The sequence below is a fragment of the Mustela nigripes genome, chromosome 1 (genome assembly GCF_022355385.1).
Source record: "Mustela nigripes isolate SB6536 chromosome 1, MUSNIG.SB6536, whole genome shotgun sequence".
Taxonomy (NCBI): Eukaryota; Metazoa; Chordata; class Mammalia; order Carnivora; family Mustelidae; genus Mustela; species Mustela nigripes.
In genome coordinates this window covers 30,847,467-30,874,536 of record NC_081557.1, presented here as the reverse complement: position 1 = coordinate 30,874,536, position 27,070 = coordinate 30,847,467, and the positions used below count along the sequence as shown (strand labels likewise).

General features: G+C 39.5%; 1 protein-coding gene across 2 annotated transcripts in view; it reads left to right on the top strand.

Moving 5' to 3' along the window:
* The window catches only part of NELL1 (neural EGFL like 1), an 833,778-nt gene that overhangs the window by 783,168 nt on the left and 23,540 nt on the right, over positions 1 to 27,070 (top strand). Inside the window, exon 16 of one of the 2 annotated variants that reach the window (XM_059407002.1) lies at positions 7,551 to 7,691. The exons of the other annotated variant lie outside the window; for it this stretch is intronic. Coding sequence (XP_059262985.1) covers positions 7,551 to 7,691 — 141 coding nt within the window. The remainder of the gene's footprint in view (positions 1 to 7,550; positions 7,692 to 27,070) is intronic. 2 annotated transcript variants of the gene reach the window in all.

Sequence of the window (27,070 nt, the reverse complement as noted above, 5' to 3'; positions counted from 1 at the left end):
ACATAAAGGAAGTAATCAACAGTAGTGCAGTAATAGTAGTGGACCTTAACACCCCACTGACATTGATGGACAGATCATCCAAACAGAAAACAAACAAGTAAGGAGTGGCTTTGAATGGCAACACTGGAACAGATGGATTTAATAGATACATTCAGAATATTCCATCCTCAAACAACAGAATGCACATTCTTTTAAAGAGCACATGGAGTAGATCATATAATCTATAATAATCACATAATAGATCACAAGATAGATCCCTTTTAATGTCACAAAACAAGTCTCAACAAAGTCAAAAAGATCAAAGTCATACCATGCATCTTTTCTGACCACACTGTTATGAAACTAGAATTCAAGCATAAGAAAAAATCTGGAAAGAACACAACACTGAGATTAAACAGCATGCTACTGAAGAGTGAATGGGTCAACCAGAAAATAAAAGAAGAAATTAACAAATACCCGGAAACAAATGGAAACATAATTGTCCAGAATCTTCGAGATGCAGCAAAAGCAGTTCTGAGAGGGAAGTTTATAACATATGCCTCAAGAAGCAAGAAAAATCGGAAATAAAAAAATCTAACTTTGAACATAAAAGAGCTAGAAAAAAAGAAATGAAATCTAAAACTATCAGAAGAAAAGAAATAAAGATTAGAGTGGAAATAAACAAAAAAGAAACTAAAAAACAATATAACAAATCAATGAAACCAGGAGCTGGTTTTTTGAAAAGTTCAACAAAATTGATAAACCTCTAGCCAGATTCATCCAGAGAGAGAAAGAGAGAGAACCCACTCAGCATAATCTCTTCCAGTCCTGTCCATGTTGATACAAAAGTTGAATACTCATCCTTTCTGATGGAGGCATAATACTCCATTGTATATATGGAACACATCATCTCTATCCACTCCTCTGTTGAAGGGCATCTTGACTCTTTACATAGTTTGGCGACTGCGGCCATTCCTTCTATGAACATTCCTTCTTTCACTACATCTGTATCTTACAGTTTCACTTACTTGTGGAGCACAAGGAATAACATGGAGGACATTGGGAGGAGAGAAGTGAGTTGGGGGAAATCAGAGGGAGAGACAAACCATGAGAGACTGTGAACGCTGAGAAACAAACAGGGTTTTGGAGGGGAGGAAGGTGGGGGTTGGTTGAGCCTAATGGTGGGTATTAAGGAGGGCACGTATTGCATGGAGCACTGGGTATGGTGCATAAACAATAAACCTTAGAACACTGAAAAAAATTAAATTAAAAAATTAAATTAAATTAAATTATAATTAAATTAAATTAATTGATATAATTTCTATTTAATTAATATAATTAAATTAAATTAATATAAAATTAAATTTTAAAATAATAATAATTAAAAAAGAGAGAGGACCCAGATAAAATCACAATGAAAAAGGAGAAATACCAACCCACTCCACAGATATATAAACAATTGTAAAAGAAATAAAAGAAATGGAAAACTATATTCCAACAAATTGGACAACCTAGAAGAAATGTATAAATTCCTAGAAATGTATAATGTAACAAAACAAAACCAGGAAGAAATAGAAAATTTGAACAGACCAAATACCAGCAAAGAAATTAAATCAGTAATTTAAAAAACTGCCAAAAAACAAAAGTGTAGGACCAGATGGTTAAACAGGTGAATTCTACCAAACATTTAAAGATGAGTTAGTACCTATTCTTCTCAAATGATTTCAACAAATAGAAGAGGAAGAAAGCTGTCAAATCCATTTTGTGAGTCCAGTATCACCCTGATATGAAAACCAGATAAATTTACAACAAAATAAGAGAACTAGGGGCGCCTGGGTGGCTCAGTGGGTTAAAGCCTCTGCCTTCGGCTCGGGTCATGATCCCGGGGTCCTGGGATGGAGCCCCATATCGGGCTCTCTGCTTGGCGGGGAGCCTGCTTCCTCCCCACTCTCTCTCTGCCTGCCTCTCTGCCTACTTGTGATCTCTGTCTGTCAAATAAATAAATAAAATCTTTAAAAAAAAATAAGAGAACTATAGGCCAATATCACTGATGAACAGAGATGCAAAAAATCTCAACAAAATACTAGCAAACCAAATCTAACAATACATTAAAAAGAAATCATTCATCATGATCAAGTGAGATTTATTCCTGGGATACAAGAGTGGTTCAACATTTGAAAATCAGTGTGATACATCATATCAATAAGAGGATAACTACATAATCATTTCAATAGTGGGGGGAAAAAAGCATTTGACAAAGTACAATATCCATGATACAAACCCTCAACAAAGTAGGTTTAGAGGGAACATACCTAAGTGGAATAAAGGCCTTATATGAAAAACCCACAGCAAACATCATAGTCAGTGGGACATACTGAGAGCCTTTCCCCTAAAGTGAGGATCAAGAAAAGGATTTCCACTTTTATTCAGTATGGTACTGTAAATCCCAGTGACATCAGTGAGACAACAAAAAGAAATAAAAGGCCTCCACATTAGTAAGGAAGAGGTGAAACTTTAATTGCTGATGACATCATTCTATTATGTGGAAAACCTGAAAGACTTCATGACAAAACTACTAGAACTGATGATGAATTCACTAAAGTTGCATGGTATAAAATTAGTGTGTACAAATCTGTTGCATTCCTATATACTAATAATGAAACAGCAGAAAGAAAAATGAGGAAACAATCCCATTTACAGTTCTACCAAAAATAATAAATTGTCTAGGGATAAACTTGTCCAGACTCTACTCTGAAAACTATAAAACACTGATGAAAGAACGTGAAGATGACACAAACAAATGGAAAGGTATTTCATGCTCATGAATTGGAAGAATAAATATTGTTTAAAATGTCTGTACTACACAAAACAATCTATAGATTTAAAGCAATCCCTGCCAAAGTATCAATAGCATTTTTCACAGAACTGGAACAAACAATCCTAACATTTGTAAGGAACTACAAAAGACCACAAATAGCCAAATCAATGTTTAAAAAGAAAAACCGGTACCTGGGTGGCACAGTCAGTTAAGCGTCTGACTCTTGATTTCATCTCAGGGTTGTGAAATGGAGCCCCTTGCTGGGCTCCACACTCAGTGCAGAGTCTGCTTGAGTTTTTCTCTCCTTCTCCCTCTGCTCCTCATCTCCATGCACTCTGTCTCTAAAACAAATGTCTTAAAAAAAGAGAGAGAGAAAATCAAAAATCACAATTCCAGACCTTGAGTTATATTACAAAACTGAAGTACTCAAAACAGCATGGTAGTGGCATAAAAACGGACACATAGATCAATGGAACAGAAGAGAAAACCCAGAAATAAACCCACAATTATATGGTCAATCAATTTTTGACAAAGGAGGTAAGAATATATAATGGGAATCTCTCTTCAACAAATGTTGCTGGGAAAACTGGACAGCTACATGGAAAAGAATGAACCCAGACAACTTTCTCACACCATACACAAAAATAAACCCAAAATGGATTAAGGACCTAAATGTGAAACTTGAAGTTATAAAAATCTTAGAAATGAGCAGAGGCAGTAATGTCTCTGACATTGACCCTAGCAACATTTTTCTAGATATGTCTCCTGAGACAAGGGGATTAAAAGCAAAAATAAGGGGCACCGGGGTGGCTCAGTGGGTTAAGCCTCTGCCTTTGGCTCAAGTTATGATCCAGGATCCTGGGATCAAGCCCCACATCAGGTTCTCTGCTCAGCAGGGAGCCTGCTTCCTTTCCTCTCTCTCTGCCTGCCTCTCTGCCTACTTGTGATCTCTGTCTGTCAAATAAATAAATACAATCTTCAAAAAAATAATAATAAATAAAAGCAAAAATATTGTGACTACTTCAAAATAAAAGTTTCTGCACAGTGAAGGAAACAATCGACGAAACTAAAAGGCAACCTATGGAATGGGAGAAGATATTTGCAAATGACATGTCCAGTAAAGAGTTAGTATCTACTATATAAGAAAGAAATGAATCAAGGGTGCCTGGGTGGCTCAGTGGGTTAAACATCTGCCTTCAGCTCAGGTAATGGTTCCAGAGTCCTGGAATCGAGCCCCACATCATGCTCCCTGCTCAGTGGGGAGTCTGCTTCTCTTTCTCCCTCTGTTGCTCCCCCTGCTTGTGTTTCTCTCTCACTCTCTGTCAAATAAATAAATAAAATCTTAAAAAAAAAGAAAACCTAAAATAACTCAACACCCAAAAAACAAATAACCTAATTAAAAAATAGGCAGAAGACATGAACAGACATTTCTCCAAAGAAGACACACGTATGATAAATGAAAGACAGACTTATGCTGAGATGCTCACATCACTCATCATCAGGGAAATGCAAATCAAAACCACAATGAAATATCACTTCACACCAGTCAGAGTGGCTAAAATCGACAACACAAGAAACACGTGTTGGAGAGGATATGGAGACAAAGGAACCCTAATGCAGAACCCTAATGTGGGAATGCAAAGTGGTGCACCCACTGGGAAGACACCATGGAGATTCCTTAAAAAGTTAGAAATAGAACTACCCTCTGATCCAGTCATCACCCTACTGTGTATTTACCCCCAAAATACAAAAGCACTAATTTGAAGGGATACATATACCCTGTGTTTATTGCAGCATTATATACCATAGTCAAATGTTAGAAATAGCCCAAGCATACTTAGATGGATGAGTGAACAAAGAAGATGTGGTGTATATATATAATGAAATATTATTCAGCCATAAAAGAATTAAATCTTGCTATATGCAATGACACGGATGGAGCTAGAGAATATAATGCTAAGCAAAATAAGTCAGTCAGAGAAAGACAAATACCATATGATCTCGCTCGTGTAGAATTTAAGAAGCATAACAAATGAGCAAACAAAAAAATAGATAAACCAAGAAACAGATTCTTAACTATAGAAAATAAACTGATGGTTATTAGTGGGGTTGTGGGGGGGGGATGGGTTAAACAGGTGATAGGGATTAAATAGTGTACTTATCCTGATGAGCATGGAGTCATGTATAGAATTGTTGAATCACTCTATTGTACACATGAAACTAATATAATGTTGTATGTTAACTGCACTGGAATTAAAATTAAAACCTTAAAAAAATAAAGAATTAATAAGAAAAAGTAAGGGATGCTCTCTGTCAAAGAATTATATGGGCTGAATGATAATAAGTCATAAAGGACAAAACCGCAATGACATACCACTTTACATCAGTTAGAAGGTCTAAAATTAACAAGACAGGGAAGAACAAATGTTGGTGAGGATGTGGAGAAAGTGGGCCCCTCTTACACTGTTGGTGGGAATGCAGCCTGGTACAGTCACTTTGGAAAACAGTATGGAGGTTCCTTGAGACATTAAAAATAGAGCTACCCGGGGCACCTGGGTGGCTCAGTGGGTTAAGCTGCTGCCTTCGGCTCAGGTCATGATCTCAGGGTCCTGGGATCGAGTCTCGCATCGGGTTCTCTGCTCAGCGGGGAGCCTGTTTCTCTCTCTCTCTCTGCCTGCCTCTCCATCTACTTGTGATTTCTCTCTGTCAAATAAATACATAAAATCTTGCAAAAAAAAAAAAAATTGAGCTACCCTATGACCCAGCAATTGTAACACTAGGTATTTACCCCCAAGATACAGATGTAGTGAAAAGAAGGGGCACTTATACCCCAATGTTCATAGCAGCAATGTCCAACACAGCCAACCTGTGGAAGGAGCCAAGATGCCTTTCAACAGATGAATGGTTAAAGAAGATGTGATCCATATATACAATGGAATATTATTCAGCCATCAGAAAGGATGAATACCTACCATTTGCATCAACATAGGTGGAACTGGAAGGGATTATGCTAAGTGCATTTAGTCAAGCAGAGGAGGACAATTATCATATGGTTTCACTCTTATGTGGAACATAAGACCATAGAGGAAGGAAGGGAAATCTGAATGGGAAGAAATCAGGGAGGGAGACAAACCATGAGAGAGTCTGGACTCTGGGAAAAAAACTGAGTGTTAAGAAGGGAGGGGGGTTAGAGCGAAGGGTCACCATGTGATGGGTATTAAGGAGGGCACGTGATATGATGCACCCTGCATATTATATGCAACGAGTGAATTGTTGAACACTACATGGAAAACTAATGATGTAATATGTTGTCTAATTGAACATAAGAAAAAAATTATAAATAAAGGAAGAAGATGGCAGTTGGCAGAAAAGAAAAAGAAAGAAGCAGGAACAAGAAAAAGGAAAGAAAAAAAAAAAAGGCTGGATTTGCCCAGTATAAAGAGCTACACTTTTTCTCTCCTTACTTGGCTGGAATGCCACAAGACGAGACTGACAGGTTGCAGACTACATTCACAGCCCTGTTGCACACCTTAGGACATGTCAAGGTAATAGAACAACTGGTAGCTGATTGCCCCTGAGCCAATGCCCACAGCAGGGCACTGCTGAAAAAGACTCCAAAATGTGTTTTATTCATTATGTGTTATATCCCAATATTAATTAGATTTCTATTTGTAGAAGACTGGCATAGTTCAGCTATTTCCAGGAGACCTAGTAAAAGATTTCTAGCCAACAATGGCTGTATTCCAAGAAAAAATTACATGGAGAGATTCTATAAGAATGAGCTGACCCTGGCATAACAATTGACAGCTTGTCTTTCTGCAGTGGTGTCAACTCCAGCTCAGAGGCAAGCCTTTGGGCTAGAGAATCTGTACATGATCTAGGCATTTGCTTATAAGTCAGATCCTAGAGCAAACAAAGCCCAGTATATGTCCTTTCATCAGGAACGACTGAAGAGGGGATTAAGGAGGGCACGTGTGGTGATGAGCACTGGGTGTTATATGCAACTAATGAATCACTGAACACTGCAGCAGAAACTAAGAGGTACTATAAGCTGGCTAACAACAACAACATAATAATAATAAAAAGGAAGGACTGAAGAATGAGGATCTCTGATTGACTATCATAAACCAAGTCCTTAAGCTTTGAAAGAATTAGAACAGTAATTCCCCACATATGCTCCCCAAAATAGTCTCACAGGACTAATCCATCCCTTAGCCAAATAAATTTGGGAAACAGTGCATATTATTTTTCTCCTCCCTAAGTTTTGCAGGAGTTATGAATAGGATAAGTCTCTTTGATAGGACAATATAAAAAAATCAGTTCAACACTATTAAACCCAGAGTTCTCTGAGCTTATTTGTTCATAGACTTTTCAGAGAACAGCAAATAATATCTGGAATTACTGTTTTAGACACAGGGAATCTGAGAAAAGCCATATATACTCAATACCAAAAGTGTGCCAAACATCCTCAGTTTACTTTTTGGTTATGCAGAAGCCAACAACATTTGTAGGTAGGATGCCTTCATGACCATCAGCTCTCATTTATTATTCAGTATATGAGAACCCATCCCTGGCTTTCCATTTGTTTGGATTCTGGAAAAAAATGGGATTTGGTTCTTCCTGTAACTTTCATTTTAGGTACCTAACCACTTTTAACTGATCTGTTGACATGAGCATGTCTTAGGTGTTTACTGAAAGGTTAGTGTCAAAAGAAATTAATGTCCTGGTGGGCTTGTGTTTTTCTCTGAGGCAGATATTGATGAATGCACAGAGGGAATCATTGAGTGCCACAACCATTCCCGCTGCGTTAACCTGCCAGGGTGGTACCACTGTGAGTGCAGAAGCGGTTTCCATGACGATGGGACCTATTCACTGTCCGGGGAGTCCTGTGTTGGTAAGCAGCTTTTAGCCATGCCCTCCATCCTTCTGGCCCTTTGCAGGAGGGGCAGTCTGCTTTGGTACTCTCTTCAGCTCCCAGTGTTAAGATATGACCCCTCACTGGCTAAACTCATCAGTTTTCAAATTTCCTCCCTCAACAATTCAGGGATTAGGCCAGGGATTATGCAGTGTGGGGTTTTAGGGTTTCTATATGGAAACTGGGGCAGTTAGAGTATTAAAGCCTGGGTCTGTGTGCTGTGGCTTTTGGTTCTTTTGAAGTAAAATCATGGTGGCTGGCTGAAATTTTTAACAGTTTGAGAAACAGAAGTGGGAGGAGAAGAAGAGATACTGGTCGACTGAGAAAGTTGAGGTTAAATCCCAGCTCTTGTACTGAAAAAGACACTGCATCTCTCTGAGTCTTTGTCAGTGAAAGGGTAAAATTGGACTATATGTGTTGCTAGGATTAAATGGGTATATGTGTTACTAGGATTAAATGGGACGCCACACATTTAAAGACTGTAAGCTTTACATTGTTGTGCAAGCATAATACAGCTGCATTAACCTTATTACTGTTATTACCACCATCATCCTTACAAAATCTCCTTTAATCGCTGTTCTGCTTGAGGTTCTGTTAAATGATGAACAGAGGAAACTAGCACATGGAGTTCTTTTACCTTCAAGACCCTACAACTTTCATGATATCCAAACAACTGATCAAAACTGTCATTGTTTCCATGAGAACCTTGGCCAATCCACTTACATCATGTCCTTTGAACTCAACTAAATTTTTCATGCAGATTTGGATAGACCTACAGGACAAGGCTTCTGACCTTGGGGTCAGACTGCTGAATTAGAAAATGGGAATGTGATTTTGAAAATTCATTGTCTCTGCTCATTGCAAATATATATATATATGTGTGTGTATATATATATATATATAATATATTATATTATATTAATAGTATATATGTATAATAGATAATAGATATAATATAATAACTATATTATATATATACTATACTATATACTATACTACATATAATGGATATTATATAATATCTATATATAATAGATAATATATTATCTATTATATATTATAGATATATAATTTATTTATTTAGAAAGTTTCTATTGAGAGCCACCTAGTGTTTTTCCAACTTCTTTCCTGAGGTTATTTTAAAGTAAAGACGAATCAGGGAACACTGGGCACACAGCATGAGCTCTCTACCACAGTTTGACACTCCTGTTGAGAGGTAGGCAGTATTGTTGGTTAAAGCATGGATCCTGGAGCTAAACTCCTTGCTGTCAAATTTCAGCTCTTTCATTTCCAAATAGGTTCCCTGTGGCAAGATCTTATCTAGTTCATACCTCAGTTATCTCATCTGTGAAATGGAAATGTGGCTATCTAGGTCCTATGAGCACTGTGAGAATTAACTGAATTGACACCTGTTAAATGTTCAGTAAATGTAAGTTACCATTATCTTCAGTGTTCCTGCATATTCAGCACTCTGCCCCAGGCTCTATCCGTGTTGTTTTTTTTATTCTTTTTTGTCTATTTTATTTTATTTTAATTTATTTATTATTATTATTATTAACATATTATTTGTTTCAGGGGTACAGGTCTGTGATTCATCAGTCTTACACAATACACAGTGCTCACCATAACGCATACCCTTCCCAATGTTTAATTTATTTTAGAGAGAGAGAGAGTGCGGGGCCATGAGAGAGAGAGCTGGGGCCATGGCGGGGTGGAATGGGATAGGGCAGGGCAGAGGGAGAAAATGTCAAGCAGACTGAGTTTAGAGCCCAACTTGGGGCTGGATCTCATGACCCTGAGATCATAACCTGAACTGAAATCAAGAGTCAGCTGCTTAACTGACTGAGCCACCCAGTTTCTCCTTTTTTACTCTTTGAATAACAATTTGTGTCCTTAGGGACAGGTTTATAGTTATCCTGGGTCTTCAGGTACTTCCTTGACATCTGGCCAAGAAGTTCTGCATGTGTGCAACTCAGTGTAAATAGAAGTTATGTGACTAGGAATAGATAGAGTGGCAGTTGTGACTGAGCAATGGAGATAGAATATTGGCCTTATGTGCTATTATACATTTTGGCACTAAAAATAAAAATCTCCTTTTTAAACACTGTATTTGACCTCATTAAATGGGTGACTCTTAGCCTTTTATTGCATAAAGGACCTTAAAGATTACCTAGTTAAAACAGTTCATAACTCCCTGGATCTGCCATGGTCTTGGCACACTAAAATGCCTTTGCTGGTGCTGTCCTCTCTGGCTGGAATGGAACAGAGAACTCTGCAAAGATGACCCTATCTTTTCCTTGATCGCCTTGATTCACATGGAAATTTCTGTTCTTTTTCCCAATTTTGGCTCCTGTTCCATCGGGCTCCCATGAGGCATTTTTGGGTGTTTTCATTGGAGTTATCACTCCTGCCCTCTGCTAACTTCACTTTTTTCATGATGTATGTTTCTCTGGTTTATACCATAGAAACTTCTACCACTGTACAGTTTATTTGCTCTCCTAATAGACGGTGAGTGTGAAATGGACTTTATTCTTCTGTCTCTCCAGTAAGACGCTTTGGTAGTTGGTGTTCAGCCAATGAGAAAAATGCAACCACTTCATGTGCCTGATAAAGAAGTTTAGTCTTAGAAATGGTGATACCTTGTTCCCACCCACCTAGTTGGTTTGATACAAGTTGAGACTCAGCCTTCAGTCAAGGGTGACTCTACATCCCAGATACCAGGTGTGGTTCCAGTTTAGGCCTGGTGTTCTTTTTTTTTTTTTTTTTTTTAAAGATTTTATTTATTTATTTGACAGAGAGAGATCACAGGTAGGTAGAGATGCTGGCAGAGAGAGAGAGAGAGAGAGAGGGAAGCAGGCTCCCTGCTGAGCAGAGAGCCCGATGTGGGACTCGATCCCAGGACCCTAAGATCATGACCTGAGCCGAAGGCAGCGGCTTAACCCACTGAGCCACCCAGGCGCCCCTAGGCCTGGTGTTCTGATGTAATTGTCCAAAGCACCCTGTCACTCTCATAAATGTCCCCATTGGGATGACAGATGTCATGGTCCTCTCACCCGTAGATTTTTCTCTGCCATGCTGGGGTGGTCTGCCCTCCCTGAGGAAGCACTTTCTTCTTCCATGAACTGATCCCTGGTCTGCACAGGAAAACTACAGTAAAGTAGGTTCCTTGGCAAGGCAACAGAGTTGTTTTTATCAGTGGCATTTTTGGTTAGGGTAATTGTTAATCTGAATGCCCCTTCATTTCCACAATTTTAGAAATATCTTTGTGAATGGGTCTTAATAAGAATAGAAATTTGGTCATTCTTCTGTTTTTCCTTGGTAGTCAAGAACACTCTTAGTTCAGAGTATTTCATGGTGCAACGGATACATATGTTAATCGTGTCATTTTCTTACTACAACTTTCTAATGCCTTCCTGTTGAATATAAAACGAAATCCTAACTTCATGTGACCTTCAAGGCTTTCCAGTGATACTGCATCTACCTACTTCTTAGACTTCACTCCTATAGATGTTAACCTTTTTAATTTTTTCACGCCTTGAATATGACAATGAACATTTTGGAGCTTTTGCCTTTGCTGCTCTGTCTAGGATACTCAAGACCTGTCTTGTTACAATATATCATTCTCAGCTCAAATGCCACTCTCTGACCATTTTATCTGAAGTAATCCTTTCCTGGTGACTTCATTATATCACTCTCTTTTATAACTTTTGAGGCATTTTAAAATTCTTAATTGACTGGTTTTATCCATGTGTGTAATTGTCAAAGGTGCAGGTTGAGGACCGAGACCTCGTTTATATTTTGCCATGGTACCTCCAGCCCCTCAAGCAATGTGGGCACAAGTGAGGCATTTAATGCATATATGTCAATGTCTGAAGAACTAGATAATCAAAACTGTATCAGGTCAGATTTATTTTCTTTTTGGTTTTATGTTACTAGTTGTGTGCCTGATGATTATAACATAAGGTGTTAAATATCACAAAATCACATGAGTCTTTATCTCAGGGGAAAAAAAATATTGAGTACAGTCATCACACCAGCCTTGTGTGGTTTTCTGAGAATATGTGTATGAACTAGAGAAGATCTTTGTGCTTGAGGGATTTGTGACCTCAAATATTCTGAATCATAAAAATGCACCTTCGTGGCACTGAAAACCATCATATCAGAATGAGCCCTAAATAACATCACCTACTGATGCTTACATATGAAGAAATAGCATCTAAGAGAATCTTTAAAACCTTTTAAAAGTTATTTTAGCAACATATACTTAGCTATGCTTTTTCCTAGAATAATAGTGGGAATGGCATATATCAGAATCCAAAATGTGGCAGCTGAGGACAATTGATGTCACTCTATGCCAGTTTCTGTTAGATGGGAATAATAACACCTGCTCCATTGACGTCATCAATTACTGTAAGCATCGAATGTTGCTGATGTCCTTAAAAAAATCGCACACACGCAAGTTTTACCATTTCATGAGAAAAATGTTTAAGATTAGCCTCCTACTCCTAAAAAAGATCATATTATTGAAAAGCACTAGTATTAGGTAGAGAAGATCATATTAGGATTGGTATGCGGTAGAGACAGAATCGGCATCACTTAGAAGTTTAACAGGCTGAGTGTCTGTCTATCTGTTTCTTTCTCATATGCTTGTATGTTTTTTATAATTCCAGAGGAGATGTGCACACAGAAATCTGCCAGCTGGTATTTGCAGACGGGATGACGGTGATTACCTACAGTTGTTACCATGGGGTGCAGGGAATTCTGGGCTTTGATGCCATAGTTTGAGTCAGTGATTCTCAGTTGTAACATAGAAGTTTTGAGCAGTCGCCTTTTTTGTCTAGACATAGTTATCTGGATCATCTAGAAATGAGAACTAATGTATAATTAGCAATGGCATATGTCAAGAGCAGGATTTTACATACTTTGAAAAGGAGATTCAGACTCCCTTGACCTCCCTCTGTCTCCATGATCTTGCTCCTGCAAATGAGAATTTATTTTGCTCTGCTCTGTCTTGTACCGTGCTTGGATCCACAATCCTGCCCGAATCATGCGTCCACTCTTCTCAAACCCTGGACTCTTTTTCCTCTACTTCTTTAATTGTATGCTTTCCCCTGACCATCCCTCTGTCCCCATGTCCACATGTCAAAATCCTGATAAAGTCCTGCTTCCTAAACCAGTGATTCTTTTTCTTTTTCTTTTCTTTTTTTTTTTTTTTTAAGATTTTATTTATTTGAGGGCGAGACCAAGAATGCAAGTGAGCTAGAGAGGCAGAAGGAGGGGGAGAAACAGACTTACCACAGAGCAGGGAACCTGAACCTGGGATCACAACCTGAGTCAAAGGCAGACACTTAACTGACTGAGCCACCCAGGTGCCCCTAAATCATTGATTGTGAAACCTGATTCACAGGAGATTCACCTAAGTAGCTTTTGGAAAATACTTAGGATGGGCCAGCCCACCCTGGAGATTTGGACTCATTGGACCTCTTGTGGGACTTAGGGGTCATTGTTTTTTTTAAAAAAAAAAAGTCTCCAAATGATTAGAAAGAATATTGAATTATCATAGAAAACCACTGTCATAGATTTTTCCAATAAATATAATAATAATAATAAAACCCTCCCTTTTATGTGTCCCTGTAGCTAAGTATTCACATCTCTCTTAGGAACTTGCTAAATCAGGCTTGTCTTCTTCATTCGTCCTTTATAGCCTGCCATCCAGTCGAGGTGTTTGGATTTCCTTTTTAGATTTGCACTGAATAAAATTGTATTGGTCATACACTTGTTGTTATTGCACAAATTTTCAAATCCCAGTAAAACTCACTTTGTCGAGGCAGGCCCCTTGAAGGCTCACGTACAGCTGTTCTTTTTTTTTTTTTTTTTTTAAAGATTTTATTAATTTATTTGACAAAGAGAAAGCTCACAAGTAGGCGGAGAGTCAGGCAGAGAGAGAGGAGGAAACAGGCTCCCGCTGAGCAAAGAGCCCGATGTGGGGCTCGATCCCAGGACACTGAGATCATGACCTGAGCCGAAGGCAGCGGCTTAATCCACTGAGCCACCCAGGCGCCCCCGTACAGCTGTTCTTATATAACGTGGCCCCTGGGCCTCCATTGCTGCTGCCTCCGCAGGACCTGGTTCTGCGAGGCGGGTCCCCAGACCCCACCGGAAACAATCCAACAAGGACTTACTTCTCCCAACAGCTGCTGCAACTGTCCTCAACTTGCAAAGCCACATCAAACAGCCAAAAAAGGTTCGGTTGGAATCTCCTGGGAAGATTTCACTTTTAACTGGTTGATCGATCAGGATGGATTGAAATGGCCTAAGAATAGTGTGGGTTCTGCTATCCCTGCTCAGTGCTTGGTTCTCGTAGGAGTGGCAATAAAAAGGGCTAGGACCTAGAGATGCTCCCAGAGGGGTAAGAATTACGAAGGATTAGCAGGTAACAGTGTGATACTGTGGGGGGAGGGCAAGACGGGGGTGGGGGGGGAGGAAGGCAGATTTGAAGTATATGTAGGCCCGGAATTGGATCCCAAGTTGGCCACTTTCTACCTTGAGGGGCCTTTGGCCAGATATTTAACCACTCTAAGCCTTAGTTCCCTTAGCATACAATGATTAAAATAATACCTGCTGGTGGAATTTTTTGTAATGTAAGTGTTCTCATTTGCAAATATCCTGGCAAGTAGTAGATAAATAATAATCAACATTTAACCTCACTTCCCCTCGAATCCCTCACCTGTCAAATGAAGACAGCCACAGTAATACTAATAAGAGCTAACATTTATTGAGAGCTTACTTGGTGCCAGACACTGCTCTAAGCAATTTACAGAAGTGCCATCCTTATAAATTGCTGTGGAGTAATTGCAAGGATTAAATAAGCCAACATGGGGGAAAAAGCGTTCGGCACTTGTGTTCTAAGTGCTCAGTAGCTGTTAGCTGTTATCGTGAACCCAACTCCCACATCTTGTGCCACACCCCGGGCCGGGGAGTTTCATACGTCACCCAGATCAGTTCTCCCAACTGCCCCGGGAGGGAAGGCCTCTCCCTGTGACTGTGGTGAAAACGAGGAAAATAAGGTCCCAGGATGAAGACAGCTTGTCCCAGATGCCGCAGCTGAGAAACGGCATGCAGGGAGCGTAATGCAGGTCTGTTTGATCCCCAAGCTGCTGCTTTTAATATGTTAGTACTGCAGGGCTTTCTGGAGAGGAGAAGGCCAGCTAGGAGCCCCTGGTTGACGGAGGTGTTTTAAGCAGGGCAGCTGGCAGTCAAGGAGACACGGCAAACAGAGAATGAGTGAGACCCAGGTCGACAGTTGTTACATTCCATCTGAATCGAGAGCGCTGGCGATTTATTTTATCCAGTGGACTCACTGTCTTGTGTCTTGGTGTTTAAGTCGTGGGTCACTCAGTGGATTTTCTCTCTTTGCAAGCAGTAAAGAGCCCACCCACTCACCCCTGTACAGAAAGTATTTTCAGTTAGACAGCATTAGTCAATGAGGTCTCACTGACTGCAAAAATTGTTATTTGTTCCTGAAGAACTTCAGAAACTGTAGGTTTGGTTTTCAGCCAAGAAATAGACTCTATTATTGAAGAGTCTTCCCAAAGGCAGATGCCACCTGGCCATGGTGCTGTTTAAATTGCTTTATGCTTCTAGCTAGAAACAGGGTGAAGTATATAGGAATGTGGTTTGGGGACTCCGAGGACCTCAGCAGCATGGCACACAATGACACATGTCACTAATAGGGTTCGGGTGGACCGACCAGTCACAGACAGCACCTGGGTGTGGAATGGATATGAAAGAGGATCGGTAGGGGCAGGACACAGAATGGGCAGGTGAAGACCATTTGCCAGCCTCTCACAGATGGGATCTTCTGGGTCCCTGAAAATGGCCTTATTTTACAGTGGACAGTAACACACAGTTGGAAGTGTTAGATCAGGTGAGAAGTCAGTCCCATCAGACCCTCAGGAAGCTTCCTGCCCCGCTTTCAAGTCCAGCCACATGTAAGACTGGAGCTGATCAGCACATAAGGTAAATTGAATATATTCTGGGGACTTCTCAGGGAAGGCGAAAATCATCTCCTCAGTTTGGATGATAAATACTTCTCAATATGATGTCAGAATAGAATTCATTTCACCAGACTCAGGTATGAACCCAAGGCTCATTGGTCACCCTCCCCTCCCCCTGTCCACACTGACACAACAGACCTCCATACTCTTCTCCACTTTAGTTTGGAGCTAAAACCAGACAGTTCAGGGAATTACTCTCACAGCGTCTCTAACTAACTATGGGGTCTATTCTGGCCCTGTGTAGAATCTTTTCAGTAACAGTGTTCAAACATCTTCCTAATGGCACCTTCAGCTGGCAAGAAGATCAAACCATTACAAGCTCCTGCTTTGAGCAGCTGCTTAGTGGACTGGGGAGCAGGAGGACCTCAGTGCTTGTCCACAGGAGGATCATACAGGCGAGAAGGAAGAGGAAGAAAATTAGAAAGCTGTTTAACCAATCAAGCACAAAAACCCTCTATATAATGTTGTTACAAGTTTTCAATCCATCCAAATTAGCCTGCCACCGTCTTAGCACAAAGATGGGAGGTGTGGAGGACGCAGAGACTCCTCCTGGTTATAGGGACTCTTCTTGCTACATCTCACAGGGACTTGAAAACACCAAGTTGAAGATAAAAATCAACATACATGAAGCAACCAATACCATTCTGAAACAGGTTATAATTAACTGCAAAATTATGTGGTCAACACTATAAAATGGGTAATTAGGGAAGAGAGGGATCAGAGAGAGTCAAGGAACCGTCCTTCCAACCACGCGGGGATAATTACACTTGAAGGGTTGGGGAGGTTGGGTGTATTATTAGTAGCTAACTTGATTACTTCATGTTCTAGGCAATATTCTAAGAGTTTTATGTTTCCGAACTCCCTTCATCCTCAAAACAACTCCTGTCAGGTAACTATAATCTCTGCTTATTAGACACACTGAGGCACACAGAGATGTTCAACAAATTATTCATGGTCACACAGCTGTTTATTGGTAGAGTTTTTTTTCCAGAAAGCATGAACATCTTTTCTAAAAATCGTGTACATGTATTAATATTTCTGTTAAGCAACAAAATACTGCTTTGTGGCCTGCTAAAGTCTTGCTGTGGGAACAGTCATGTAAGAGCCATATTTTTATTTTTTTATCAAATATTTTTATTTATCAAATGCCAACTGTGTGCCGCTTGACCTTCAAAACCCTTTTTCAAGTAGGTAGCAAATGAGGAGAAGTAAGTCAAGTAGCATGGCCACCTGTGAAATGGCCCGTGTTCTTTCTACTCTCCTATTCGCCTCAGTTAGTTGCATATTAATTGAAGATAGCTTATTACAGGATTACATTAAGTGATGACTATTCAGATAATCATGTCATTTTCTCCTTCATTGTATGCTCAGAGAAACATCAAGTCCCTGATGTTTACATCTAGTTTGTTTTACATGTGTGTACAGAAGAAACTAAGATTTAACTTCCCACCAGTGTAGTCTAGGGATTATCACATATCTCAACAAAAGACAAGGATCTGGGGAGTGGCCATCTGAGAAGTCAACCTGAGCACATCAACAGGCTCCTCTGCTGAGAGGTGGCCCCAGGGCTCTGGGAACTGCTAAACAATGTCCAGTTGTAGTCAAGAATCAGAATCTCCTCAGTGAAAATGGGTGGCATACTCAGAGCTGTAGCAGCATACATGAAAAAGCTGACTCAAACTCTTTTCAGCAGCTGAGGCCTGTGCTGTCTGCTATATACTGTCTCCCACTGCATTGAATTAAGAAAGCATGATTGTGCTTTGTAGGCCCTATATTTTTTTTATGTGGGTCTTGGTTTTATCTGGCATAGAGAGAAAAATAATGAAGTCACTTGGACTAAATGAAGCTTTTCTTCCCCCACACAGTTGGTGTCAGTGGTTAAAACCCAACTGGGGCAGGACTTCAAGTAGAACATTTAGCAAAGTCTAGATCTAGACATGTTGGGATATTTTCCAAAGAAGCATTTTACTAGTAAATATATTTTGGAAATTCTAAATGAAATATAATTTACCTGGTTTTATTAACTGCAGGACTTGTCAGAGCCTTTGCTATACATTATTAGTGTCCTGAATTTATTTGGCCTTAAAACCTTTTTTTTTTTTTTTTAACCTAAAAACCTTGTGTTTTTGGCACCCTGTAGAATACATTACCTGAAAACTCAAGGATGAAAATAGCCTACTCTAGGAATTTCTAGAAAATCTCATTTATTCAATATTGTTGAATAATGAGCTGCTCAAAAGAGGGCATTTTTCAAGTACTCCAACAAAAGGTTATTGAGCACACTGCTTGTCCTTTAAGTACCTCTAATTTTTAGACTATTATTGAATTTTGTTGCAAAGAATGTGACTTTTTGTCTATGACTTGCTTTTCTACTGTGGTCTTTAAAAATGCAAATCATTCAACTCTACTGTCCTCTAATCGAGTGATCTCCTTGAGGCTTATTGGAGTATTGCTGGTTTGTCCTTAAGCTGATGGTCCCAGTCTTTATACTTTGGATAAACATATTTCTCTTTGGAATGGATATTTTTGTCTCCTTTTCATATTGCTTGCCTAACCTCTAGCTTTTTTAGTACTAATGTGGAAGATTGCTCTGCTTTGCAGTGTTGTAAATAAAGGCTTGATAATGTGATGTCTCAGGCCACAGCAACTCAAAAGCTGTACTTTGATGCTGGGTGCTTACTTAGACTTTGGGGTTGTAAAGAGGAATGATGCAGTGTTCCAGAGGCCCTGGAGGACAATTTTGCATTGCATGCATAGGCGCAGTGGGAGTTCTGTGAAGGAAATGAGCGGGGAGGGGAGCTCTGAGGGATGGCCTGGACGGGAAGGGTGGATCCGAGCCTGGGTTGGTACAGGAGGAGTAGTGGTTGGGAAAAAGGCTAATATGTTTCTCTAAAAAGTGATTTGCAGTGCAGTTATGGTTACCTTTAAGTCCTCCCTGTCATTGCGAACTTGGCCTTTTTTGGAAAGATTAAGTTAACAATAGAGGCACTTTGATATCTTCCCGTACAGCATCTTGAGGCTGGTAACATGTAAAATCTTCTTTATGAAGTTTGAAATGATTTGGTTTGTTGTTGTCACTTCCTTCCTAAACAACTGACAGTTCCAACTGTGTGACAACAAAATGAGTGTGGTATTCCTAAAAAGGAGTTTTCTAACTACTGTCTGGGAACTCAATTCCAGGTAGCTTAAGGCAGTAGTTCTAGAAGTATGATCAGCCAGCATCAGCGTCACCTGGGATATCGCTGGAAATGAAAACAGTCTACCCCACCCCAGACCTACCAGGTCAGCAAGTCTGGAGATTGGGCTGGTAGTTTGTTTTTTAACGAGCCCTATTTAGGTGATTCTGATGCCCACTCACGTTTGAGAATCACACTGCCCTTGGAGGTTTGGTTGAAAGCCTTCAGAGGGCTGCATGAATGCCCTGAAACTGAGGCAGGTTTGTGTATATGTGTGTTCCACACATCTTTTGGAGGAAGTGGAACCACAGTTTTCACTGGGGTCTCCGATCTGATACCAGCAATGTAAACAACACCACTGAAATACCAGGATCCAGCCATGGTGTCACCAGTCACCACCCTGATTTAACTTCTGGAAGTTTTTTACCTGAGGATCCACAATTTGATCTCAGGGGGTGTTCGTCTGCCTTTCTGTTTCTGGAGCACCTTTGGTGTTGAATTGCATGTAGGGGCCAGCTTCCTACATCCTGAAGCTCAGTGGAAGCAATTGTTTTATGACAGAAACTTCTGGCTTGAATGTCTTAGAGCCAAAGATCATGTCAATGCTGCAACTCAGAGATCGGCATCTACAACCTCTTTGAAATAAATATTGAATTGTTTGTTTTAGTCTGCGGTTACTCATGCTGCTGTGAAATATTTACCTCTGGGTTTATGAGCAGGGAATTTTAAATGGTTGTACTCAAACCAAACAAAGCACTGTCAACAACAAAAAAATCACCTTTCACTCGTTCCATGAGCATTTGTTAAGAAGTCTGGTCTGTGCTAAGTCAGTGTGCTAAGTCTTAGACACACAAGGAGGAATATCCTTTGGAGTCTGGAATGGGGGAGGAGTGGGGAATGGGGAAGGATGGGGGATAGGCTTTGGGAGAGGTTGAACTGTGATTAGATATAAAAGTAAATAAAAAAATCAGACTTTAAGGAAAAAATTGCTCACTCTTTCTTGGGTCAGGGCATGTGGAGATGGCAATGTACGTAAAGAGTCTTTCACAGAAAATACGATTTTTTTCATTGCGTCTATGGGATAAGAAGGAATTTGTTTATGGGAAAAATAGATATTAAGTAAGTATTCCAGGCAGGAATGGCAGGCAGAGTCATGAAAGAGATCTAACTGTGTCCAAGGAATGGTGGAATTTCCAGGATGGAAAAAGTACTTGCCATGCCATGAGAGTGTTGTAGGTGGGGAGCAATAAAAAAGGAGCCTTACAAATAAAGGTGGAAACCAGATTATAAAGTGTCTTGTGTTCTAAGCTAAGGAGCTAAAAGTCATGAATCTTACTTCATAATATCAGTGTCTTGATGTTGTTAAAATATTTATTTATCTGTATGAATTGCCATATAAATATATTATTTAGCTCTAAATATAGTATTATTTCTCACACACTTTTAAACCCTCTATCATATACATGTTGTTGTGATTTCCACACCTGTGCTGTTTTGCTTCTCCTAGTCCTTTCCCTTACATTGTCTCTTCTGAGAAAAGTGAGGCTATCAGAATTAGCTGGCAATTGATCATGACCCTTATCCTACAGCTACTAGGTGCTAACATCTTGTTCTGTAGTTCTCACAACAAACCTTCCAACTGGGTGTGTTTCCCCATTTTATAGAAGGAGAAAATGAAGAACAGAGAGGTCTATTCTCTGCCACATGGTGAGTAACAATTTCTCAACTGAGCAGTTGTGAAAGGACTTACTAAAGCAGTTAGTTTGGGGACACATATATGTAAAATACAGACTTAATTGCACAAAAGTTTAATTTTGTGCAAATTCCTACATATATTACCTTGTAGCAACTCCAACTGCATCATTTTCCTGCTAAAATATCACTGAGATGACAGAGTAGTATGATCAGATTGTTCCCCTGACTTCTCTTTGAAGAGATGTAGACAGAGAAGACAGTAAGATGCTTTGATAATGGTCCAAGCAGTAGAAATGGAGAGGTGTATTACTGGGTAGATGGTTAGCCAGCCCTTGTTGGAGTTAGGCCCTTCTGCAGAGACTAGGACACAGGAGCCATATATACAGGGGCTGGCTGTTTTTTGGCAGCCTTGAGCTTTCCTAAGCAGGAACATAATTAAGGGGGGGTTGATCCAATAAGGATATGCTCTTGCATATAGAGCCTGTGCTAGTGTTTGTTCAAAGGTTTTACTGTGGTGAGGTGAGGTAAGGTTCACAAAATCAATCGTGCTGATTTTGTGAGGGTCTGCAGTGTTTATCAGCCAAGACTGAGGCATCATCAAGAGGAGGATTCATAGGAGCCTGAATGAAGTTTGCTCAAAGAGAGAATCTTTGCGAGTGGCCTCCTTTGCTTTTCCTTGGAAACCAACTTAGTTTTGGTCTTTATGGTTTTGCCTCCCCTCCCTAGGAGGAAAAACACAGAAAGGAAAAAATATCAAAATAAACAGAACTTGTCTCCTAAAAGTCTAGAGCAGAGTGGGCTAAAGTCTCTTATTCCTTGCTTCATTTTCCCTTGACTCAACAAATGCCTTCTAGACCTTTCCAGAGGATATCCCTCCAAAATAGAAGATAGCCCCAAATCTATTTTTACTCAGTTCAGTTGGCTAGAAGAAGAAATATAAAGAGAGGAAGTAGATCCAAGAGAAGAAATTGTCCAAGAAAAGACACCATGAAATGATGTTAAGATTTTTTTATAGCTTGTTAGTTCTCTCAGTAGGTGTTGCCCTTCTTGGCACAGTTGTCCAAATTGTTATCCTTCATCAATATCTTAACTCTCCTTCTATTGAGAAAGAGATTTGGGAAGAGCTTTGACAAATTCCTAGAAGTTAGGGACCAAAATAAACAGGGGTTGAAGGAGAGAATAAATGATAGGCATGGGGGCACCTGGGTGGCTCAGTGGGTTAAGCCTCTGCCTTCGGCCCGGGTCATGGTCCCAGGGTCCTGGGATCGAGCCCCATATCGGGCTCTTTCCTTGGCAGGGAGCCTGCTTCTCCCTCTCTCTCTGCCTACTTGTGATCTCTCTGTCTCTCTCTGTCAAATAAACAAATAAAATCTTAAAAAAAAAAATAATAGGCATGGATGGTCTCTGAATTCTTAGGGGCTATGTTTGGACCATCTTGCTGTTTGGATTGCGACCTGGTTTTAGAATTGTACCACTGACCATAATTTTTTGACCTTTATTTCTATGTAAGTTGTAGGATGTTTCCAGTAGTAAATGAAGTTACTCTGAAACCTCTCTGTGAAGAAATTATTTCCATCTGACAACTTGTTTGAAAGAATGATTTATCAAAATAGAGAGTTAGTTTCGGTTTTCACCCCATCTGGATTCCCCATGTGTATTTGTCACCAAGGACTTCATTTTCCAAGTCTTCAATGCGGATAGAAAAATCATGTTTATCTCTTCATTACTTTCTCTCTTTGGCACCTGCTTATAAACACTCATTAAGAGACATAAAAGATGTTGTAATAAATATTGACAGTCCAGGAAAAACTGTTTAGTTCTAAAAAATCTCTTTGTCATCCTGAAGCTGGGTTCTTCCATTCTCCTCTATCCTGTTTTCCATCTATTACCACACATAGTCTAACACTGGAATTACAAACAGTCCTAGGAAGGTAAAAAGTAATTATGCTGAGTGAAATAAGTCAAGCTGAGAAAGTCAGTTATCATATGGTTTCTCTTACTTGCAGAACATAAGGAATAACATGGAGGACATTAGGAGAAGGAAGGAAAAAGCGAAGGGGGGGAATCGGATGGGGAGACAAACCACAAGAGACTGTGGACTCTGAGAAACAAACTGAGGGTTTTCAAGGGGATGGGGGTGGGGGGATGGGTGAGCCTGGTGGTGGGTATTAAGGAGGGCAGGTCTTGCATGGAGCACTGGGTGTTATACATGAACAATGAATCTTGGAACACTACATCAAAAACTAATGATGCACTGTATGGTGACTAACATAACACAATAAAAAAAAGATACAAAGTTAAATTAAAAAAAAATAAAAGTAATTATACCAGTTGGAAATAGACAATATCTTAGAAAATATACAATTCCTATACTGTAACAAAGAGAAAAATGGAGATCCCCAAAGGACAAGCATTCTTTTTTAAATCCCAGCTCAACCAGATTCCAATTTAACACATGTGCATGCAATTCATACTGTGACCAGGGCAAGTCCAGGTGAAAGACACTATAAAGGTGCTGTGGGACACACAAAGATAAGTAAAACCAGACTATTCATTCTGAATGGATAAGGACATTAGAAAAGTATGTTCATAGCTCTGCATATGATGTCACATAACGCAGATACAAAATTCAAGTGCAAGAGGGAAATTCTTTCCAGTTGAGGGTGAAACTTCATTATATAATAAAATGAATATAATAACAGAACCTGTATGGCTCAATGTTAGGCATTTAACAGCTTGTAAAAACATAACTGCTCCACTCAGGGATGCAGACGCAGCTCTACCATAACCCACCCTCTCACCTATGAGCAGATATATAAGAACATAAATCTAGGGTTGTTGGCATCAATACTGTAGCTTCTCTGCAATAAAATTCTCTTTGGATAGCAAGTATTTCAATATTTATAGATTTTTTATTTTCTCCACTGGTCAGAATTATATTGATTTTAAACAGACTTAATCACTAGTTAAAGAAGCATGCGTTATTCATGGCAGAAAGTAAACCACCTTGGTTGATTTAGAAAGCTATTCTGCTTTTATTCTACTCCTCTTTTCTTATTTAGAAGGAATTGTTTTCTCCATCTGCAGTAGAACACCTTTATTTGTACAGCCTATAAAGGTGATCTGTGACCAGGGCAAGTCCACAGAGTGTCAAGAAACTATATTCTTTTAATATTAGTCACTTAATATTAACATCAGATTTACTGAGTAGGGCTCAGAGAGAGCTTAGAGTGTTAGCACTTCTGAGTTTGGCTGGCCAATGTACTGGTCAAATCCGTGAGAATCTATGAAAATTTAGAATTCAAGTGGAAATCCTCAGTAAACAGATGAAGGTGTCAGCTTAGAAAGAGCTCAGGACTGGCGGAGTGGATTTGAGTATATCCCAAAAAGATGGGACAAGGGAATTCATGAGATGAGATGGAGACTATGAGAGGAAAAAAATATAGAAACAGTATGATCAAGAACAACTATAATAGCTAATCATTTTTGAGAATTTACTACCTGATAAGCATTGTAGTACATGCTTACGGAAATTACCAGGTTATCTCAGGAGTTACTATTTATCCACATTTTTGAAATGTAGGATGTTAAGTAAATTTACCAGAGTCGTAAAAACAATGGATTTTGGGATGGGACTGGTGTGCTGGTGACTCATTTGTCTTCATTTGCCTAGAAGTTTCCTAGTTGTAGCACTGAAGGTCAACTATCTCAGGGACTCCCTCAGTCCTAGGCAAACTGGGACAACTGGTCCCATTAACTGGTACCCAGAGCTGCTGGATTCCAAAGGTTAGGCTTTAGTTGGGATGTTATTCCTCTTGCACTGAGGAGAAAGAGAGCCAATGATCAGCAATGGGATTTTGGGAAATGTTAATGACTTAAAAATTGGAGAAGTCTACAAGGTCTTTACTTGTAGGACCATGTCTGTATTCTTTGCCTATTTTATCCCCAGTCCCTATCACTATGTCTAGGACAGCAGAGATGCTCATAAATACATTTGTAATTAGTAAATTGATGATTGATGCTTAATGATTGGATGAACGAAGAGGTAAGAGGATGAATAGGGCAGTATCATATCCCACAAGGATCAAGAAGAGAACTCTTAGACTGAAATGACAAATATTGTAACAAATGCTATTATTGATTAAAGGATGGTGGTTTTGTGAACTACTGGTCATGAGAAACTTTAGGATTTAGACTTTGAAGAGAGGGTCGCTTGGAAGCTTACAAACTTTGGGAGAGGATGAAGATACATCAGCGGGGGTGCCTGCTAGTGGTAGATACTGGGAAGCAAGAACTGGCTCTAGGGACTAGATCAGGAAAAGGTGAGCCCAAACAAGCTGCTTTGTTTTTCTCTTTCCTTGGCTTAGAGAGGCTGCTCAGTTCAAGGAAAAGGGCAAGACTTGTTGGAGACTAACAAAATTACACCCTGAGCAATAAGAGAAACACCATAGGAAATGGTTTCTTCCCGACTCAAGAAGGGGTGGAGGCTGCAACAAAGAGGAGTTGACCAGGAAGAACATTAGAACTTCCTAAGAGATCCATAATGGCATCTCAGATAGACCCAACTACGGCTCACTTCTCTTTTAGTCTCTTCCTTTTTGGTTGGAACACTTCATGTTTCATTAAACTGAGATGAATTTAAGTCCCTTATTATGCTGATGGATCTCTTCTGATGGGTCCTGTGTGTGTCGACCCCATCTTTAACAGTCTGTGTTTTAAAGGAACATGGTACCCAAGTACAGTATGACTAGCACATGAGAGAACATGGCTATCACCTCTCTTGTTCCGGACCTGAAACTTTCTGAGAAGGTTATAATTTCATTAGCCGTGTGTTTTGCAAGCCACTTCACACCTCAGATTTATCTTCTTGTTTCTTTTCACTTATTTTGCTGATGCGCAGCATGTGTATTTTTCCCTGTGACTTTCTCTCTGCCACTGTAGAAGAAGCGGTATTGCTTTAGCTATGACAGAGGCATCTGCACCCTATCTTGTCTATCATTAATAAACCCTCAAGCTCTGTTCTCATTTCCAAGCTACTAATGTCTGGTAATGATTTCCAAGTCAGAACACACACACAGCTGGATATTAAAACCCCAGGTTAAATTTTGTTTTCTGACACATCACCTGTTTTGAGTTTGGAAGTAAGACTAGATGTGTTATGAAATTTATCCAAGAAGGTGGAATATGGGGTAATGAAAAAATTCACTCCTTTGACCTAACTGCTGCCAAAGCCTTGACAAAAATGTTTCCCTTAATCTCTGAAATCAACCTTCAGAACTTTCGGCTCCTGAGGCAGGTACCATTACTGTTGTTATGCTATTAAAATGTCTGCAGAGCCGTTTTTCTCGAAGGGTAGGAAAATTGTTTGGGGCTAGGTTGGGATTGGTTTGATTGCTGCTGATATAAACATTTCTGAATTGTGTTTTCTTACATGCCCAAATAACCCAAGAACCTCAAATTAAAGAACAAAACAGATTGACTAGGCAAAGCAGACTTTTTTTTAAAGCAAAATTGAGTACAATAATAACAGCTTTCAGAAATTTTGAAAATGTCAGTGCAAGAAAATTAGTTCTAATGTCAGCCTAGTCATAGAATTTTATTGAGGAAATTCTCATCTGAGCATGGAGCATTTAAATAATGAATTTACAAGGAGAAACACAAAGAAATCACAGAAAGCCATTACTTACAATAAGAAAAAACAAGTACACTTTAATGATTATAGATTTGAGTGTGGAATATTTTGCCTGATTTTTGTTTCATTGCCTCTTTGTCATTGGAGGCCTGTCAGATGATTTGGGTAAGTATCATGGGTGAATGTCTTTGTGTTTGCTCAGCAGAGAACAACAGTTGCAATATGTAAATAGGGTGCCTCTTCCCTTTGGATGCCTTGGGATATGTATAATAGATTAAGTTGGCTTTGTGCAGAGCAAACAGGTCTGTATTACCAAGAATATGAATGATGTCGGTTTCCATAATTGCTAACATCTGGCTTTCCATAAATCTGTTAAATTGCATGGAAGCAGAATTAGATTTCTGTGTCATAAGTAAAGCAATTACATGGAACTCTGTAGGCAATATGGTCCTATATTCCAACTGTGAAATCCTTTCATTTTGGAGCAGCAAAAGGAAATCCAGGTTTAGTCCCTTGCTTTGATGGCACATACTAGGTGTGTTCGTCTTTATGCTCAGGTTTCTTGATTTAAGAGAGGAAAGCACTGCCAATATGCTTGCAACTTTATAATGCAAAAATAACCAAATGTTTTTAAAAAATCAGATTATAGTTGGCCATTAATTGCCAGTTTAGAGATTATTTGAGAGAAGACCATAAGCTAAGGACCCTTTTGTAGCTACTGGTTGGAATCTTGAAATTACTCTTCCAAACAATTTCTGGTTAATGGGTCTTCCTCTGTCCTTGTCCTCAAGCATGTGA